The sequence below is a fragment of the Cetorhinus maximus genome, chromosome 22 (genome assembly GCF_964194155.1).
Source record: "Cetorhinus maximus chromosome 22, sCetMax3.hap1.1, whole genome shotgun sequence".
NCBI lineage: Eukaryota > Metazoa > Chordata > Chondrichthyes > Lamniformes > Cetorhinidae > Cetorhinus > Cetorhinus maximus.
Window position 1 is genome coordinate 3,186,843 of NC_135900.1, and position 19,886 is coordinate 3,206,728.

Sequence of the window (19,886 nt, forward strand, 5' to 3'; positions counted from 1 at the left end):
CTGCCCCGAGAGACAGAGAGCGCGAGTGAAACCGCCAGGTCAGAGCAACAACTCGGAATGGGCGTGTCCCCGGCGACCTGAGGGAGGGAGCCGGTCCCCGGTGACGTAGAGGAGGGGGGCGTGTCCCCCGTGATGTGAGGGAGGGAGCGGGTCCCAGGTGACGCAGAGAAAGGGGGCGTGTCCCCAGCGACGCAGAAACGTGGGCATATCCCCAGGTGACGCCGGGAGAGGGGGCGTGTCCCAGGTGACGTAGACGGCCGGCCCGGAATGGCGGTGAATTTAACTCCGCGGTTCCGGCGGTTGGGGAGCGGGAGTTCCCTGAAGCGGCGGACAGGTACCGGGAGGGCGGCGGTGGTGGTGGTTTGGGGTGTGGCCTGTCTCTCCCTCAGATATAACCGGGGTGGGGGGTGGAATGGGGTGACCGTTGGACTCAGGAATAACTCTGAGGTAAATTGGCTGGCGCGCGAAGATGCGGCTGACATTCCCATAATGCCTTTCACCTCAGGACCCCCCCCCCCCCCCCCCCGCCAAAGTGACAGCCAATGAAGTATATTTGTAAGTGTGGTTACTGTTGTTATGTAGGAAACATGGCCACCAATTTGTGCACAGCAAGCTCCCACAAGCAGCAATGTGACAAGCAGCAGGTAATCTGTTTTAGTGATAAAAACAAAAAACTGCTGCGGATGCTGGAAATCCAAAACAAAAACAGAATTACCTGGAAAAACTCAGCAGGTCTGGCAGCATCGGCGGAGAAGAAAAGAGTCGACGTTTCGAGTCCAATGACCCTTCAACAGAACTGAGTATAGTTAGGAGAGGGGTGAAATATAAGCTGGTTTAAGGTGGGGGGTGGGCTGGGGGGAGAGAAGTTTGGGGGGGGGGCGTGGTTGTGGGGACAAGCAAGCAGTGATAGGAGCAGAGAATCAAAAGATGTCACAGACAAAAGGATCAAAGGGGTGTTGAAGGTGGTGATATTATCTAAGAGAATGTGCTAATTAAGAATGGATGGCAGGACACTCAAGGTACAGCTCTAGTGGGGGTGGGGTGGAAAGATTGACAAGGTATTAGTTGTTAGATTTATTAGATGTTGGCGGAGGGTTTAATATTGTCCCCAAGACGCTGGGAGAACTCCCCTGCTCCTCTTCCAATGGAGTGTCAGGGAATCCCCGCCATCTGCCTGAGAGAGCGGACTGGGTGGCAGTGACAGTGTGAGTGTCAGCCTGGCAGAGAGTGTGTACAAATGGGTCTTTTCCTGATTGGCAGGATGTGACGAGTGGCATCCCGCATCAATAATTTTAGATGAGGGGAGTGAAGACATGGTGGCTAAATTTGCAGATGACACACAGCTAGGGAGGAAAGTGTGTTGTGAAGAGGACATGAGGAGGTTGCAGATGGATATGGATAGGTTGAGTGAGTGGGCAAAGATCTGACAAATGGAATTTAATGTGGGAAAATGTGAAGTTGTTCGCTTTGGCAGGAAGAACAAAAAAGCAGAGTTTTACTTAAATGGAGAACGGCTGCATAATTCCGAGGTGCAGAGGGATCTAAGTGTTCAAGTACGTGAGTCACAAAAATAGTTAGTATGCAGGTACAGCAAATAATTAAGAAGGCTATTGCAACTTTATCCCTTATTACAAGAGGGATTGAACATTAAAGTAAGGATAAAAACAAAAAGCTAAAAGCTACTGCGGATGCTGGAAATCCAAAACAAAAATAGAATTACCTGGAAAAACTCAGCAGGTCTGGCAGCATCCACCGTTAACTGATTTCTTCTCCACCGATGCTGCCAGACCTGCTGAGTTTTTCCAGGTAATTCTGTTTTTGTTATAAAAGTAAGGATGTTTTGCTTCAATTACCTAGGTCATTAGTGAGACCGCATCTCGAATACTGTGTGCAGTTTTGGTCTCCTTATTTAAGGAAGGATGTAAATGAATTGGAGGCGGTTCAGAGGAGGTTTGCTAGATTGATACCTGGAATGAGTGGGTTGTCTTATGAGGAAAGGTTGGACAGAGTGGGCTTGTTTCCACTGGAGTTTAGAAGAGTGAGGGGTGATTTGATTGAAGTATACAAATCCTGAACGACCTTGACAAGGTGGACGTTGAAAGGATGTTTCCTCTTGTGGGTGAGTCCAGAACTAGGGGGGCACTGTTTTAAAGTTAGGGATCGCCCTTTTAGAACAGAGATGAGGAGACATTTTTCTGAGGGTTGTGCAACTTTGGAACTCTGCCTCAGAAGGTGGTGGAGGCAGGGGTCACTGAATATTTTTAAGGCAGAGGTAGATAGGTTCTTGTTAGGCATGGAAATCAAAGGTTATTGGGGTTAGATGGGAATATGAAAGTTGAAACACAAGATGATCAGCCATGATCTTATTAAATGGCGGAGCAGGCTCAAGAGGCCGAATGGTCTACTCCGGTTCCTCCCTATTATGTTGTTATGGTCTCTGGAGTGGGACTTCAACCCACCACTTGAACCCAGCAATCCCATCATTTGTTTCTGTGAAATCTGTCAATCATTGATCTTGACTGGTGCACATGTTACTTTGCACGCTGAACTCTTTCCATGATTGATCTTCTGTATGCATTTTGCTGCTTGCCCTCTGAAGGGGTTTCTCACTTCATCAATTTGTAATTAGCTGGTCTGTGCTTGGTGAATCTGACTAATGGACAATGGAAGCTCAATGGTTCCTATTTGAAGTGCTCTGAATGCATTTAAATTGCCAAGTTCAGGCTATCAGAGTAAGATAGCCACTCCACTCACTTAAAATTTTTTCGATCCTGTCATGCCCGACCTTCCAACTCAGGCTGGGTGAGGGCTGTGCAGGGCAGTACGCTCCTGAGGCCTTCAGTCAAGTGCTGCTGCATTGGAGGGAAGGAGGCCACACCCCCTTTTTGGGCAGTAACTGCCGTAAACCGTCCATTTCAACGCCCTGCCAAGTTTAAAGGCCTTTGATAAGCCAGGGAGAAGGTAAGCTTATGACGTGTGGGTAGGATTTGATGGGGTTGGGTTGGGATGGGGTGCCTTTGCAGGGAGAAGGGGAGGGGGTGTGTGTGGGGGATGTAGGGGCCTTTGTTGGTGGTGTTGGGGGTGGGGGTCGGGGCCTCGGCGGGGTGTCAGTGTGGGGGCGGGGCCTCAGGGGCGCAGGATGTCAGGGCGGGGCCAGGCCGGGCCTTGGTGGAGGTCGGGGGGGGTGATGAGGGGAGGCCCGTGGAGGGTTGCTGTGGGTCTGTGTAGCAGTTACTCAGAAATTAGAAGTGGTTCTAATTTTTCTAACTTTTTCTGAGTAATTATTGATGTAACTGTGATGACATGGCAGATAATGTGTGCCAGTCGGACTAAATCCATGAGGGAAACTTGGTCACACTAACACAACGGTTTGGCAATTTGTATCTATTATGAGATGTGTGCACAGAATTCATAAGTAATAAATCCACCAGGATCTTAAGAGATTTTTAAAAATTAAATTAAAATATTTATTAACAAAATATAAAAGATTTCAAACATGTACATAAGACTACTTACTATTGTAGTAGCTCCTAAAATTCCTAATTAATCTTAATCCCAGTTGCACTCTTTAAGGCAATGGTCTAAAACAGATTTTAGATTTAAAACAGAACCAGCAAATTAACACATACCCACTTGACAATGTAATTCCAAATGGCTTTTCCCCAACTTCAGTTTTGTTTCTAGAAGATTTATGCACAAATGCTGGAGACTTCATTAAGGCCATTTCACACACTCCTGTTAGACCTTACGTGGCCTTCGGACACACAGCCTTTCATTCTCCTTTTATATATGATTCCCTCTTTTTAATATGTAAATTTTGTTGTTCCATATGTCTTTGAAACTGTATCTTCCTCATAACATAAAAACTTTCATATTACCAATATTGCCAGGAACCTTTGGGAAAAATAAACACATTCCTTAGCCTTGCTTATCTAGCTAGTTGTAAACAGACGAAGATCCCTTTGAAATTCAAATCTCTTCACTTAAAAATGCAAATGTCCTTCACACCTTGCATGCAAAGTCAGCATCCATGTTTACTCATTAGCATGTCAAGCACCTAGCTTCTTTTGATGATTTCAAACTTGCAGCCTACTTGACTCCAAATATAATAAAATCACACACAGACCCAACTATACTTAATCCCATAAACCTACTTCACAATAAACCAGGAAAAATTATGAAAATTATTATACATTCATTATAGTAACACAGCTGGAACCATCCGAAATTTGAGATTTAAATTGCATTTTCAGATGGTTCCCAATGCAGGGCAATTGCCCAGAGGAGGTTTAGACTTCCCAGGCAATTGCTGTGCAAACCTACTTTTTAATTCCTTTGAGTACTTGTAAACTTAGTGACCTGCAAGGCTTCTAGGCAGCCACTGGTTAAAAACTAATTAAGTCCTTTCCAAAATCTCAGCTGTTGTCATTTCCCAATTTTATGTTTGTTGCTTTTTTGTGCACTCTGACTAGATTTCAACAAAAGGGCTTGAAATTTGTCTTGACCGGTGATGCAAAATGGGCAATATTGAATTTGCCACTGTTGGACACAGCATATATGGAGTTAAATACCAGACACTCTACCCTGGTGACCTTTCGAATGCCACCTGCTTTGCGCCACCTCCCTATATTTAAATCAAAGCTTGCCAATGTCGAAAACATGCTTTTCCGTCTAAGCTGCCTACTCTACATTGGTATTTCCCCTTTCCTGCAATTTTAGATTAAGCCTGCCCTCCCCACTGTTTTGATTGGCTCACACTCCCACCCTGGCCCTTTCCTTGGCGTAGCCTGCAGCTCTGAGCCAGAATTGGTGCCAATGGCCCACTGAATTTGCCCAATGCTGCATGCCTCTTGCCATGCATTTATTTCTGTCATCTGACATTTTGTGTACTCATTGCTGAATGGCACTGATTATATTTGAGATTGCTATTGTTCAGCCCTTCTTTCTTAACAAACTTAACATCTGCATACAAAAGGCAAAATTCTGCAGATGCTGCTAATCTGAAGCATATACTGACGATGCTGGGGAAACGTGCAGCATCTGTAGAGAGAGAAGCAGTTAATATTTCAGATCTGTGACCATTTTCTTTATATTTCCTAACTTCTGAAACTGTCTTGACAGTTCCTAAATCCTGTTCTTTCTTGCCACCTTGGTTCTGCTATGAATCACACTAAGACTGTTTGCCCTTCTCTTTTAACCTCTGTGCCCATTGTCACAAAGCTATCATATTTTTGATATTGTAAGGTAGATGGGAACACCACCACCTGGAAGTTCCCCTCCAAGTCACTCAGCATCCTGACTTGGAAATATATCGCCGTTCCTTCACTGTCACTGGGTCAAAATCCTGGAGCTCCCTCCCTAATGGCACTGTGGGTGTACCTACACCACATGGACTGCAGCGGTTCAAGAAGGCAGCTCACCATCACCTTCTCAAGGGCAACTAGGAATGGGCAGTAAAAGCTGACCTAGCCAACGAAGCCCACATCTCGTGAATGAATGAAAAAACAAGGCTTCTGTGGATGGCTGATTTAGTTGAATTAGAATCAGACAGACTGCAAGGTTGAAATTACTGAAAGAGTAGGTGTAAAGCAGACTTTTGAAATGGAGATGGATAAGCTCGGATGAGGGTTCCACAGATAGGGTGTGTAAGAAATTTGCATTTTTAGATAAGTGACGGGGGTTTTTTGATTTTCAAAGGGATGGTGTAATGTTTACAACTGGCAAGATAAGTGAGGCAAAGCAATACCTTTATTTTTCCCAGAAGCACCGACTATAATGATGACATGAAAGATTTTTATATTATGGGAAAAGTATATTTCCAAAGGGGCTGGAAAGGAAAACAGAGGCGACAATTAGATCAGCCATGACCTTATCAAATAGCAGAGCAGGCTTGAAAGGCCAAGTGGCCAACTCCTCCTAATTTGTATATTTGTATGTATCCAGGTTACAGAAGCCGCCATTGAATCCTTTTGCAAACCCTACTGATGTTGCCTTCCTGCACTTTACTCTTCTGTACTTGGAACATTTTCCAATGTGCAATGGCTTTGCTTGTGGCTGCCTTACCCTGGGTCATTGCCTTTGGAACAGTCATTGAAAACATATTTGTCAAAGCGGTGCCCTCAGTGGATTCCTGCTCATTCGCTTACTCCTCTTTGCACCTTGGCAGATGGTCACCAACTTCCAGTATTTAACACCTATCACTCTGGCCATCAGGGGTGATCATTTCTTGGAACATATTTTCCACAGCCCCTCCATTTCCCATATGTGTCAAAGTGTCACTGCTATTCCTCAAATTTAGTAGCTTTGAGCTTGACTGAATGCAGTTGGAGATGTTTCCTGCATGTGTTGCTCAAACCATTCTTAAACTTCCACATCCAGCAAAATTTGTACAGTGCAGGTCACAGCTGTCCTTCTATTAACATTTTTAATTTTTAATTTGTACTTAATAGATGAAATATAAACTTATAATTCACAATGTAAAAGGTAAGAAGATGGACAGGAAAGTGGAACTGAGGCCACAATCAGATCAGCTGAATGCTGGAGCAGGCTGGAGGGCCAAATGGCTTACTCCTCCTGATTCTTGTGTTCTTGAGTCCAATCACAACACATTGAGGGTGAAGTATAAATCCAAATCTAGACTGATAAAACTAGCAATAAGATATTACTACCCTTGAATTCTAAATATCTTGTATCAAATGTATCACAATCTGCTGCATCACTTAGTTGAAAATTGGTTTGTCAAACATTTAAATATTACAGGAACAAAACTGGAATAGCTTAATTTTATCTAACACCAGTCCTCTGCAATACCTAAAGCATTTAAATTCTAAACTCTTGACTGAAAACTGTCCTATTTTCAAGGTATTTCCTGTATCCAATCCTTCAATTCTGACTTTCCATCTCTGACTGCCAAGTGTCATGCCAACTTTCCCACAGCCCGCCAATCTTTAGTATAATTCGAGGATAAACCACACTAAGAATGATTTCTAATATCCCCTTCTAAAACTGCTGCAGTAACGCATTGTTACAAATTTTGGCTCCTGCTTTTAGAAATTTTCTGAAGTTCAAGTGCTCATCACTCCCATAAATTATCTGAATGTTCTGTGTATTTTGTCTTTTAATGCATGCCACTGTGCTCCTCCAATTGTTAAGCAGCTTTATTTCACAACAGACGGACCTACGGAGCAACAATTATGATTGAATTAAGTACAATCAGTACAGCTTGTGTTTGCACAGTAATACAAAATTGATGAATTTTCAACACATCAGTCCCACATCAGTCGATTGCCTTGCTTGACTTAAAAGAATGCGAGGTGATCTCATTGAAGCTTACAAAATCCTTACAGGGTGTGAGAGAGTAGATGTAGTTAGGATGTTTCCCCTGGCTGGGGTCTGGAACCAGAGGACACTGTCTCAGAATAAGGAGCAGATCGTTTAGGATTGAGATGAGGTGGAAATTCTTCACTTGGGTTGGGGGGGTGTGGGGTGGTTGTGGAGGCTGAATTGTTGAGCATGTTCAAAACTGAAATCAATTGATTTCTGGATACTAGTGACATCAAGGAATATAGGGAAAGTGCAGGAAAGTGGTGTTGAGGTAGATGGTCAGCCATGATCTAATTGAATGGCAGAACAGGTTTGAATGCCTACCACAGCTCCTGTGGTCATAAGCACCCTCCTGCATTCTCTTATTCTGGCAAAATGTGACCCTTCAACTTTGTATAGAAGCTTTGACTGTCTCTATCTGATTCCCTTCACTGCTGTATTCACAAATCCAAGATCTGGGTTGTCAAGAAACTATCATATTTTTCCTAATATTGTTGTGGGATATTTTAAAGCAGGCTTGGGTGTGTGTGGGGCTAATTTAATTGAACTAGAGAAGGTTAGACTGCAAGATTTAAATTATCAAAGAAGTGAGGTGCAAAAGAACCATTTGAAATGGAGATGAGTAAAGCTAAAGTGAGGTCAGCAGATATGATGTGAATGAAATTTGCATTTTTAAATAAGCGGAGGCATGTTTTTGATTTTTCAAAGGGTCATGGAAAATGACTGAGACTTGACTAAAAGCAGGGCAGGATTGGCAGCTCAACATTCTTGGTTATAGGGCATTCAGATGAGATAGAGAGGGGAATAGAAGAGGAGGAGGAGGGTGGGGGGGGGTCGCAATATTGATCAAGGAATCAATTACAGCAGTGAGTAGGGATGATATCTTGGAAGGATCATCAAATGAGGCCATATGGGTAGAAGTAAAAAACATAAAAGGGGCAAACATGTTGTTGGGTGTGTACTATAGGCCCCGAAACAGTCAGGGAGAGATAGAGGATCAAATATGTAGTCAAATTTCAGAGAAATGTAAGAATAATGAAGTAATAGTAGGGTATTTTAACTACCCAAATATTAACTGGGATAGTTTTAGTGTGCAAGGTAGGGAGGGAGCAAAATCCTTAAGTCACACTCAGGAAAACTTCTTTAGCCAGTAAGTAGAAAGCCCAACAAGGGAGGAGGCAGTTCTGAACCTAATATTTGGAAATGAGCCTGGGCAGGTGGAAGCTGTATCAGTAGGGGAGCGACTGGTGCTATTGAACTGTTTTATCTCACCCTTGTCTGTGTGTAAGAAGGGGTAGAGTGTAAGATTAAAAACCTGGTGCTCGTATTCTGTTAACCTAAATTAAACTGTTAGGTAGAATTGGGGCAATCTGGTGGTTTGGTCAAACTTTTCACATTTGTCGCGGCTCGGGGAACAGTGGGGCTTGATATTACAGCACACGATCCTCAGTGAGTCGTGACACTTGCAAAAGGCAGCACAGTAGATTCCACTGAACTAAAATATATTTTGAGCAGTGTAGATTGTGGTTGATCTAATCACCAGGAATTTACTCTACCCACTGCATCCTTACTTTTAAGAATATCAAATTCTGTGTGCTTGTTGAGTTGGTGAAAAATAATTGCAAAGTGAATTATAGGGAAGCTTGAGATAATGTGTATATTGTGCAGAAGATCTTTCAACAGTGATAATTACATATTTTTTTGAGTGAGAGTACATGGTTATGCAAAATGTAACTGGAACTGAAACCACTTCATACAGATTATATTGGCAACCAGTTCAATTTGGGTTTTTCAATTTCATTTTCTGAATTTTTAAAGCTCGCTTTGGCTTTCCACAGTTTCTATTAAGAATTAACCGTGCACATCAAAGTATTGCTGCACAGCAATTTCTTTTCAAATGAGTCCTGGAAATTTTAGGGATAAACCTATTTATTAAACTGACTTAACTTTAAGCATTTCTTTGCATGAGACACAAAAATATATATATTTCATACAATTACTTTCCTTGAGATGCAGAGGCTGACACTGCACTGTGGTTTGCATTTAATTTGTTTTGAAGACTATGTATTTAACAATGTATTTTTCGCTTGTTGCATTGTTTGGGAATGAAGATTGTCCCTTTACTGTCAGAGGACCAAAATCCTGGAAATCCCTCCCTAACAGCACTATGGGAGCACCTTCACCACAGCAAAATTGTCAAAGGCTTTGATAAGTTAGATGCAAAGATGATGTTTCCATTTGTGGCCATAAATATGCAATAGTTACAAATAAATCCAGTACGGAATACAGGAGAAACTTCTTTACCCAGAGCATGGTGAGAATGTAGAATTGGCTACCACAAAGTGATTGAGGTGAGTAGGATAGATGTATTTAAAGGAAGCCAGATAACCACACAAGGAAGAAAAGAATAGAAAGATATTTTCATAGGCAGGGTCGGGAGAGAACTGAAAGCCTTGTACCATTTCCCTTGCTGTCTGTAATAAGGGTGGTTTTTGGATAGGAAGATGTGTGTTTCTTAGCCCTCTCTCCTGGAGTGTGTGCAGTCAATTTAAATAACAGCAGCAAGCTTTTGTGGGTTTAAAAAATAGAGGGCTTTTTTTTTCACGCATTTAACCCTCTAAGCCTAAATGCTACAATAATCACTCAACACTTGTGTGTGTGTGTGTGTGTGTGTGTGTGTGTGTGTATGCACACACATACACAGACACACACGCTTGAGAAAAGTACAGTTAGAGAGGATAGTGTAATTTTACGAGTTATAAGCAAAATCATAATTCATAGTTCACGTTTCTGGCTCATTGTAGGAGAACAGTTGTGGGCCTGGTAAAGAAAGGAGTCTTTTCCACTGTTGAATTGTAGTTTAGATGAGTTTGAATAGCTGGAGTTGGATATTGGGATTATTGCAGAAGTGGTGAATGTTTAGCAGGTCACGAGTTAAGGTAATTGTGGTTGTTGTATCAGGAGGTCCAATTTCATTACAGCTGGACTTGGATTTAGGAATCAGACTGGGAAACTTTTTTAAGATATTGCAGCCTCAAAGTTTAAAAAGACTTTGGTGTCACTGCCTTGGTCTGCAGCTGATGTTCTACAGTGGCGTTCTTTGCAGACTGCCCAGGTGTCTCTGGATCTTCGGGTAATTAAAGGTGTTGGTATCAGAAGCCATTTTTAGTCACATGATGAACTGATGTTGTCCACCCAGAATGGCTGAAAGCCATTGCGATACAGTGGAAAAACCAGCTTATATTTCACCCCTCTCCTAACTTTACTCAGTTCTGTTGAAGGGTCATGAGGACACGAAACGTCAACTCTTTTCTTCTCCGCCGATGCTGCCAGACCTGCTCAGTTTTTCCAGGTAATTCTGTTTTTGTTTTGCAGTGGAAATAGATGATGGTTCTTCACACCCACTTGTGGATAACTAATTTTCTGAAGTTCTCCTTTTGTTAAATTGTAAATTTGGATACGTGGAGTTGAGAATTCCATTGATTTTGAGTTTGGAGTAAATGGCGAACAATGGCAGATGTGAATTCCACAGAGGGCTGCTGTGTGGGCATGTCCATTCAAGAGTGAACCCCCCACCCAGAGTGATTCAATTAGGAACTTTCTGGAAGCTTGATGTAATTGATGTTGAATGGGCAAAAGTCACCTGACCCTTGGCAGCCATCCAAGCCAACTAGCTAGTGTCCATTAAAAAAATAATAAAACTGCTCCAGAAGCTTCTATATGAGCACAGTCCGTGTTTAAAGTGATGATTAGGACATACTTTCACTGGGCATGACAACATGTTGATGGGGTTAGATGAAGAGGGGCAGGAGGAGGCTTGTGTGGAGAATAAATATCAGCATGAACAGACAAAATGTGCATAAAATGGCTATCTTAGGAGCTTATATAGCAAATAGTTGCACTTCAAAATAATTCACAGGATGTGAAGAACTTTGGGATAACCTGAGAGATGTGATGAGGCATGATGCAAATACAGGTCCTTTTATTGACATTTACATTTTCTTAACGAGACATGCTGTGCTTTCTTTAAGGGCGTGCAGAACCTTTTCAAGCGACGCAGCTTTGGAACAATGTTATTCATGCCCTCCACACCCAGGTAGACTTGAGGCAACAGAGACGGCATTGGAGAATGCACAGTGATTGCTTTACTGGTGCCGATGCAGTTGATGTGGTGCTCAGTCACCTCATGCAAAACGTATACTTCAGCAACAGTGAGATTTCACGTTTGAAGGCGGCTCGCCTTTGCCAGGCTCTGATGGATCACAAAGTGTTTTGCCCTGTTGGTTCTAGACTCTTCAGTAAAGAGCAGGAGATGATGTTTGAGGACCGCAGTAGCAGTCTCTATAAATTTCTGGACAGTTACGCTTTGCCAGGAGCTGGGAAAGACCAAGAAACGGAAAGTTTGTTGTGTCATGAGAGACCAATGACAAAGAGGAAATATCCTAAGTAAGATTTCTTTTTCATCCCCTTCTCTGGACATGGGCATTGCTGGTAAGGCCAATGATTATTGTCCCATCACAAAACAAAGTAGCTTGCTTGGCTACTTCACAAAGCAATCAACCAAATTGGTGTGAAATGGGAGTCAGATATACACCCAGATTAGGTAAAGATAACAGGTTCCTTCCTTTAAAGAACGTTAATGAAACAGCTGAGTTTTTGTGTCATTCGGGCAGGTTCATCTTTACTGATACAAGATTTTTATTTACAGATTTAAAAAGAAATTGAACTCTAACTCTCAAACTGTCGTGGTAGGATCAGGAATTGTGTTCTCTGTATTACCAGTCCAGTAAAGTAGCCACAACACTACCATAACCAGCAGTTTCAAAATTAACTTTAGATTTTTGTCTGTTGTGAACTGGAGGAGGTATAGGATATTATTGGCTCAGTTTTGTGAATATAAATATTAGTTGAAAGCATAGCACTAAAATATAATATGTACTAGTGCAAAATACAATGTGAATGTGCATAATTTGATTTCTTCTCCATGGATCTACAGCCTTAGCTGTAGAAAAACAACCCCCTGCCACTTCATAACTGACTGAAAAGCAGTGAGAACACAATCTAGGTTAATTGATCATCAGTTATTCTTTTACAAGTTTTTTTTCCCCTCAACCTATCCAAGTTAGAGAACTTGTTACTGTGGAGGCTAGTATCTTTGTATGGAATTAGATAGTCTACAGCACAAAAATAGGCCATTTGGCCCAACGGCTTATGCCAGCATTTATGCTGCACATGAGAACGATGAGCTGGAACGTGCCATTCTGTGGAATCTTCCTATTCCACACCTCCTCCCTCTGCCATTGTTGCTTGGGCATGGATGTGACATCTCTTGGCCACCCAAAAAAAGCAAACATTCAGTACATTGCAAACAGTATTTCAGATTTGATAGCTGCAACCTCTAGATTGCAGGCACCATTTCATAAAATATTTCATTTTATACTTTCAGTATTTAATTACCAGCTGTTTAATTTTTGTAATACCAGTCTTAAATAGTCAATGACTAGAAAGTATTCCATGCACCCTTATTTCCAAAACCCAGATATGAAATTCTAATTGTTGCTTATTTTTCTTTTAAACAGACCAGATAAAATAACTTTTTCGAATCCTGTTGCCTTGGAAACTCATGATAAAAGAATTGAAGAGCTTTTGCAAACGATCAACCTTCATCCATCACTAACCCCAAACCTTAAAATAAAAAGACCAACCAACCTGCTCTCCAAAAAAGGTGAACCTATGATTTTTTTTTAAACAATATCTTTGTGGCCAAAAGGATCTATGTATGGAAAAGTGTTTCATTTTCCTGAATGTCTGTCGCTGTGTTTCATCTGAAATGTGGTTCAACTTTCTTAAAAGCAAAGTTACTAAACCTTGTTCACATTTTCCATGCTGTGTTTTGACAGAGGCCCACAATTTAAACGTTGGTCATTCATTTAATTTTATTTTCTAGTACGTAGAATAGACAACAAGTTTTGTGTGCATTTTAAATATATTTTGATGTCACCAGGAATCTCCCAAGTTCCTACTAGCAATTTGAGTTAGCACACTCACTGATTAACATGGGTTTCAGCTGGAACAGAACTCTCATTTCAAATTAGATTCTCATTTTCTCCTATTTGGCCTTCCCTTGCATGCAGTCCTGTGGCATCAATCCTCTTGCAGGAAGATGTGTGCAAACCAGTCTGTGTCACTGGCATCAGTGTGACTGCTATTCAATGATCGGGGTGTTGTTAAGAAGTGGGCACGGGGTGAGTTGAACATACTTAGTTTCCTCATTCCACCACCGCCCACCCCGCCTTCCCAATTCTGTTGTGGCTACTTATTTAGTTTTATTTATTCAAGAATTGACCAGGGAGAAGGGGAGGGAAATTTTAGAATAAGCTGTCCTGTTTGGTTAAGAGAGAGAGACTCAACTATTGTAACCAGTAACCAATTTTAATCATACTTTGTGCTCAAGGTGAGGAATGTTAGGGTATTTAGATAATCTCAATTTTCCAGATACAAAGTCAGTTTCTTCTACTCTGCCCAAGAATGTGTATCAGTCCTACCCCTGGAAATTAGCCCTATTACACCATTGTGGGTTTATTCGACTTCCTAGATCAGCAATCTGGTTGAGTGTCATTATCACTTAAAAAATTGAAAGCAATTTTTGTGCTTTGGTTCTTTGCCTGCAATAGGTCTGGTTGACACTGCCAATTAATGCCAGCTTGAGAACTCTCAGACCCAGTTCAAAGGATCCTTTTAACCAGCAATCAGAGGAGACTTTCATTCTATCAGCCTGGGCTGAATTTGAACCTAGATCTTCAGTCTAAAAGGCTGATGCTTAATCCACTAACTTCAGTTTCATATGGTGTCTTTCTTATTGGTCTGGCTGAAATGAGGAACTTGTTTGGGAAATTGTGCTCAAGGGCAAGGAACTGGGCTAACAAATAAGCTGTCCTGTTCATGCTCCCTTTCAAACCATTGACCATTCCTCAACCCAGAATTTTAGGGAGGGATCAAAACTTTTAAATAGTGTCCCTTTGTGATTAGTTGTTGTAGTCCGCCTCTTCAGAGCCAGTGAAGTAGTTTTGAAATGTGCTTGTTGTTATAATGTAGGGAAGCACAGCAGTTAATTTGTTAACGTATTCACCAGTTTAACAATTCTTATTTTTCTGCTCTAGCTCCGTTTTCAGTCGAAACTAACTCAAAATTGAATGTTGCATTTCAATGTGCAAATTGCATGCGTTAACTAACTGGTGTGCGGCTGTGTGATGCTTTGTAACGAGCATGTGAACACTAATGACGTTTCTACTGTGCTTCTCTTCTACTTTCAACACCTGGGGTCTGACTTGCTCCACAACAGTTGTAGAGGATGTTTGGAAGCAAACCACTTTGTTGCAGCTGCTACATTTAATTCACCTTCCCATCTTGGACAGCATCCTGGAGTCTCCTTTGAAGGTGGAAAGAAGGCGACTAGCTCATTTCAATCGGCAAACTGACCTCATTATCTCCAACACATTCCTGGATCGCGAGGTTTCTAAGAGCCTAAATCTGCCCTAGTTAGTATTTGCAAGTAACTTTTTCTCATTCAAAGAGTTTGGAATAAATAGCATTTAAAGTGCAGTAAGTATGAGATATAAAATATTGTCTTAAGTTGTTACTGTGCAGAGAAGATGAAATTAATGGAAAATCTATAGTAACCCTGTTTCTCCCTCTTATTGGTCCCTTGAAAAAACGTGAGGCATTATATTTTGTGTGTATAAAATCTTCAATTGATCTTTTTCTGCGCTCTCTTGCTTGCACCCTCGTATTTGGATGTTTGTTATTCTTTGCAAATGTCAAGCACTAAATTCAAATAGTACATTGTAGAAATGTTGACTCAGAGAACCAATTTTCTCCAAGAGTTTGTAGTGCTATTTTTACCTAATTGGGTGCAGGGTGTTAATGGCCAGCATTTTCCGCACCCGCTGTGAGCGAGGCGGTGCCCCAGCCAGAAATCTATTGATTTGCGGCGGGACCGGAAGATTCCGGCGGTGGGCAAGTGCGGAAAATCCTGCCCAATGTCTTGTCAATGTCATGCCTATGTAAGTTAAGAGAAACAAGGGATGGGTATTAATTTTGTTTGAGCACATATAAATAGGGGATAACTGGGACACTAGGTTGAGTGGGAGGAGAGCTGAGAGACCGAACAAGTCAATACATTCTCTTTTAATAAAGAAAAGCTCTGACTTGGTTTCGGCTTCACCAACCTGCTTGGATTACAGTGTGTCAGAAATTAATGCGAATCATTCTGAGGATGAGGGATTACAGGTACCTGGAGAGACTGGAGAAGTTGGGATTGTTCTCCTTGGAACAGAGAAAACAGAGGAGATTTGATAAACGTGTTTAAATCATGAAAGATCTAGATAGGGAAACTGTTTCTCATGGCTGAAGGGTCAGTAACCAGAGGGCACAGATTTAAGGTGGTTGACAAAAGAGCCAGAGGTGACATGAAAAATCTTTTTACACATTGAGTGGTTAGGATTTGGAATGCGCTGCCTGATAGGTTTCTGGATACAGATTCAATCATAGCCTTCAAAAGGGAATTAGATAAACATTTCTGATAAAAAAATTGCAGGGATATGAGGAAAAAGCAGGGGATTGTTTGTCAAATGAGCTGGCATAGACTTGATGGGCTGAATAGCTGCCTTCTGTGCTGCAATATTCTGATTCTATGAACTGAGCTGCTGAAATTCACCAAAAAAAGGCCAATCCTGAAATTTCTGGACAGGAATACGCGGTGTCTTAGTCAAGACAAACTGTGCATGAGATACGCTTCTTCAGTCTCCGCATTGTGTTTTTAATTGTGTCTACAGTACTGATGAGTGGTTCTCGGTGGCAGTTGATTGCCTGGAATATTTCCCAGATGAGGTGATTGTGCATGCAAGTGAACTGTTATCTCAGATCGTAAATGACAGAGAGGCTGCAGAGACACACAAAAGGGTGCTATTTGAAACTATAGTGCGGCACTACAGTCAGAACAGGGAGCCACTTCTCCGTGACCGATATCTCGACATACACGCAGGGATCATTGAACTTCTAGGTAAGGGATTTGTTTTACAGAGCTGTGTGAATAAACCCAATGTTGATAATTTGATCCTAAATGGACCAACATGATTTTCATTGCTTGTGCATGATAAACCTTAGCTGCTAACGTGAACAGAAGATATGCTCATTCAAAATCATGCAAAGTTATACATGTCTGACACAACATGTATGAAATATATCCCTCACCTTCCTCTCCCTCCCAGAAACATGATAGGGTCCCCCTTGTCCTCACTTATCACCCCACCAGCCTCTGCATTCAAAGGATCATCCTCTGCCATTTCCGCCAACTCCAGCATGATGCCACCACCAAACACATCTTCCCTTCACCACCCCTGGCGGCATTTCGCAGGGATCGTTCCCTCCTGGACACCCTGGTCACTCCTCCATCACCCCCTACACCTCAACCCCCTCCCACGGCACCTCCCCATGCAACCGCAGAAGTTGCAACACCTGCCCCTTTACTTCTCCCCTTCTCACCGTCCAAGGGCCCAAACACTCCTTTCAAGTGAAGCAGCATTTCACTTGCACTTCCCTCAATTTAGTCTACTGCATTTGCTGCTCCCAATGCGGTCTCCTCTACATTGGAGAAACCAAAAGCAGATTGGGTGACTGCTTTGCGGTACACCTTCGGTCTGTCCACAAGCATGACCCAGACCTCCCTGTCGCTTGCCATTTCAACTCGCCACCCTGCTCTCATGCCCACATGTCCGTCCTTGGCCTGCTGCATTGTTCCAGTGAAGCTCAACACAAACTGGAGAAACAGCACCTCATCTTCTGACTAGGTACTTTACAGCCTTCTGGACTGAATATTGAGTTCAACAACTTTAGATCATGAACTCTCTCCTCCATCCCCACCCCCTTTTCCGATCCCCCCTTTTCCAATAATTTATATATATTTTTCTTTTCCCACCTATTTCCATTATTTTTAAATGTATTTCCATCCATTGTTTTATCTCTACCTTTTAGCCTATTTCGATTCCTTCCCCCCATCCCCCCCCCACTAGGGCTTTCTGTACCTTGCTTGTCCTGCTTTCTACCCTTAATTAGCACATTCCTTAGATAATATCACCGCCTTCGACACCTCTTTGTCCTTTTGTCTATGACATCTTTTGGCTATCTCCACCTATCACTGGCCCTCTATCCAGCTCTACTTGTCCCACCCCCCCTTAAACCAGCTTATATTTCACCTCTTTGCTATTTTTCCTTAGTTCTGTTGAAGAGTCATACGGACTCGAAACGTTAACTGTATCTCTCTCCGCAGATACTGTCAGACCTGCTGAGTTTTTCCAGGTATTTTTGTTTTTGTTCTATGTTTCCAGCATCTGCAGTATTTTGCTTTTATCTTATGTATGAAATATAGTTGATTTGCCTGTGACTGGTCACAGAAAAAAAAAGTGACACTTCCAATAACTGCATGAAATAACTCTTCACGCTCCTTCTGCCTTTGCCTTCCTTCTTTCTCTTTCTGGTTGTTGCACTTGTTTCTAATTTTATCTGTATCACTGCTAGCACCCCCCCCCCCCCCCGTTAGTCTCTCTTCCCTTCTGTCTGACTTTTAGTGTGCCTATCTCCAGTATGTGTGTACGGCTCTCGCTAATCTTTCCATGTTAATGTGATTGATCTTTTGCTTTTGCTGGAAGATGAGAGGAAACCAGGAGGGGTGAGGTGGCAGGGAGGTGCTGCATTATTGGTGATGGAGTGAAAAAGTGAAGGATGAGGTTTAAGGAAAGACACCATCCGATGGTGAGAGGATCTTGGGGAGGTGGGTTGGGGGTGGGGAAGCAGGGGTTTGGGGTTTGAACATCAGAAGCGAGCAGACTGATAGGCCTTTGTCTGGGAGTGTGTGAAGGGAGGGCTGCGTCTGGGACTAATTGTGGGAGTGATATCTGGGAATGTTGAAGTCTGGAAACATGGTGGAGTCTCCATCTGGAGCCTGGGAGACTCTGCTCTGGCAGTTATACGGGGATGGGCTGCATAAAGATAGGAAACCTGGTGGAAGTGAGAGGGGCCAAATGAGGTTGAGAAACACTGAAGTGAGGGGGCTGTGCAACCTACTTTCGGGAAGTCTCTGCTGAATAACTGTGATTTAACTTTTGTCTATTTAACTACTTGATAATTTCATCCTATATTAGCGACTCAGCAAGTCAGGTATCATCTGTGGACAGAGAAAGTGTTAACTTTTCAGGTCGATAACTTTTCATCAGATCTGGAAGAAGTTAGAGATGTAATAGGTTTTTAAGTAGACTGGGAAGCAAACAAATAGACAAGCAGGGAGGTCAGAATACACATTGGCAGGGCAGATGAGTGTACAGAGAAACTGGAAATCACTAACCGACAAACAATCTCACTATGATCGGATGGATCATCTGACTCATTGTGAGATATCTCCTGGTCGATCTGGTATTTTGTATATTTTTGTTGTGCTGAATCATGCCTTTCTGAGATGTCGCACTTGACTGAGTCATAATATCAGACTGCCACACCTTCCTAGGTAGCAGTTGTGATTGGCTGAAACGAGAGCCTACATGATTAGTCATCAAACAAACCTCCATTGACTAAACGTGAATGTATCAAAAGCAATTTGATTCACCTGATAACTAGCAATGAGCATTAAGGAATCTGAAGAAAGCTAAACAATCTGAGCATGCAATTTTTGTTTTTATAAGTTTCCAATCCAGAATTAGCAAGCAACAGGAAGTAACCAATCAAATGATTTAAATTTTCTCTATGAAAGAAAGTGGCTTTGATCTCGGGACATCCAAAAGCACTTCACAGTTAATTAAGTACTTTTGAAGGCTAATGATTTTATTTTAAGTAAAACAGGACTTTTAAAAAGATTTTTTTAAAAAAAAAATAGGTTAGATCAATTATCTGAAGGGAGTACTCCGAGTCTGGTCAACGAACAGCCTTCCACCCGTTTCCGATAGCATATTAAAATGGCGCCCGCTTCCCTCGCTTCATTCCAGGGAGGCCATCGGCACAAAACCCCTGCTGTTCTGATATAGCAAATACATCGACATTTAGATTAAGCAGTCTTAAAGTGGCACAATTTCTTCTTGACAATAGTAGAAAAATAAATGCATCTTATGACACAATACTCCCATCTTAGAAAAGAATCATCACAAAAATTGCTGTATAATTAATATATTGCTTTTTTTCGACAAAACTATAGAAAGTGGGAAGACTGGACAAGCTCTGGAAGCTGCACAACTTTGTATTGGGTTGTTGGAGCCTAACTGGAGAGAGGAACTGCACAGATTGCTGTCCTTCATGGCTGTTGCAGCTGCCCCTGGTGCTTGCAAACTACAGAAACAGGTTTATCGACATTTTAAAGCTAATTGGCAAAACTTGATGTGAAAAATATGTTTTAGAAATATTTTCTGAATCTTTTTTCAAGTATTTCTCAAAGACTGAGGCAAGGAAAAGAATATTTGGTTATTTTATTGTTTGATAGCTCTAAAGATCAGAAAAAGAAATGTGTACGGTTATCAAATATG

At 42.0% G+C, this 19,886-nt stretch overlaps 1 protein-coding gene across 2 annotated transcripts in view; it reads left to right on the forward strand.

The window, feature by feature from the left end:
* The first annotated feature begins 236 nt into the window (after positions 1 to 236).
* depdc4 (DEP domain containing 4) overlaps positions 237 to 19,886 on the forward strand; it is a 40,083-nt gene continuing 20,433 nt past the window's right edge. For both annotated transcript variants that reach the window (XM_078567619.1, XM_078567620.1), the window contains exons 1-6: positions 237 to 334; positions 11,355 to 11,769; positions 12,903 to 13,048; positions 14,666 to 14,861; positions 16,158 to 16,384; positions 19,562 to 19,704. In XM_078567619.1, the coding sequence (XP_078423745.1) occupies positions 268 to 334; positions 11,355 to 11,769; positions 12,903 to 13,048; positions 14,666 to 14,861; positions 16,158 to 16,384; positions 19,562 to 19,704 (1,194 nt within the window). In that variant the 5' untranslated portion in view covers positions 237 to 267. The remainder of the gene's footprint in view (positions 335 to 11,354; positions 11,770 to 12,902; positions 13,049 to 14,665; positions 14,862 to 16,157; positions 16,385 to 19,561; positions 19,705 to 19,886) is intronic.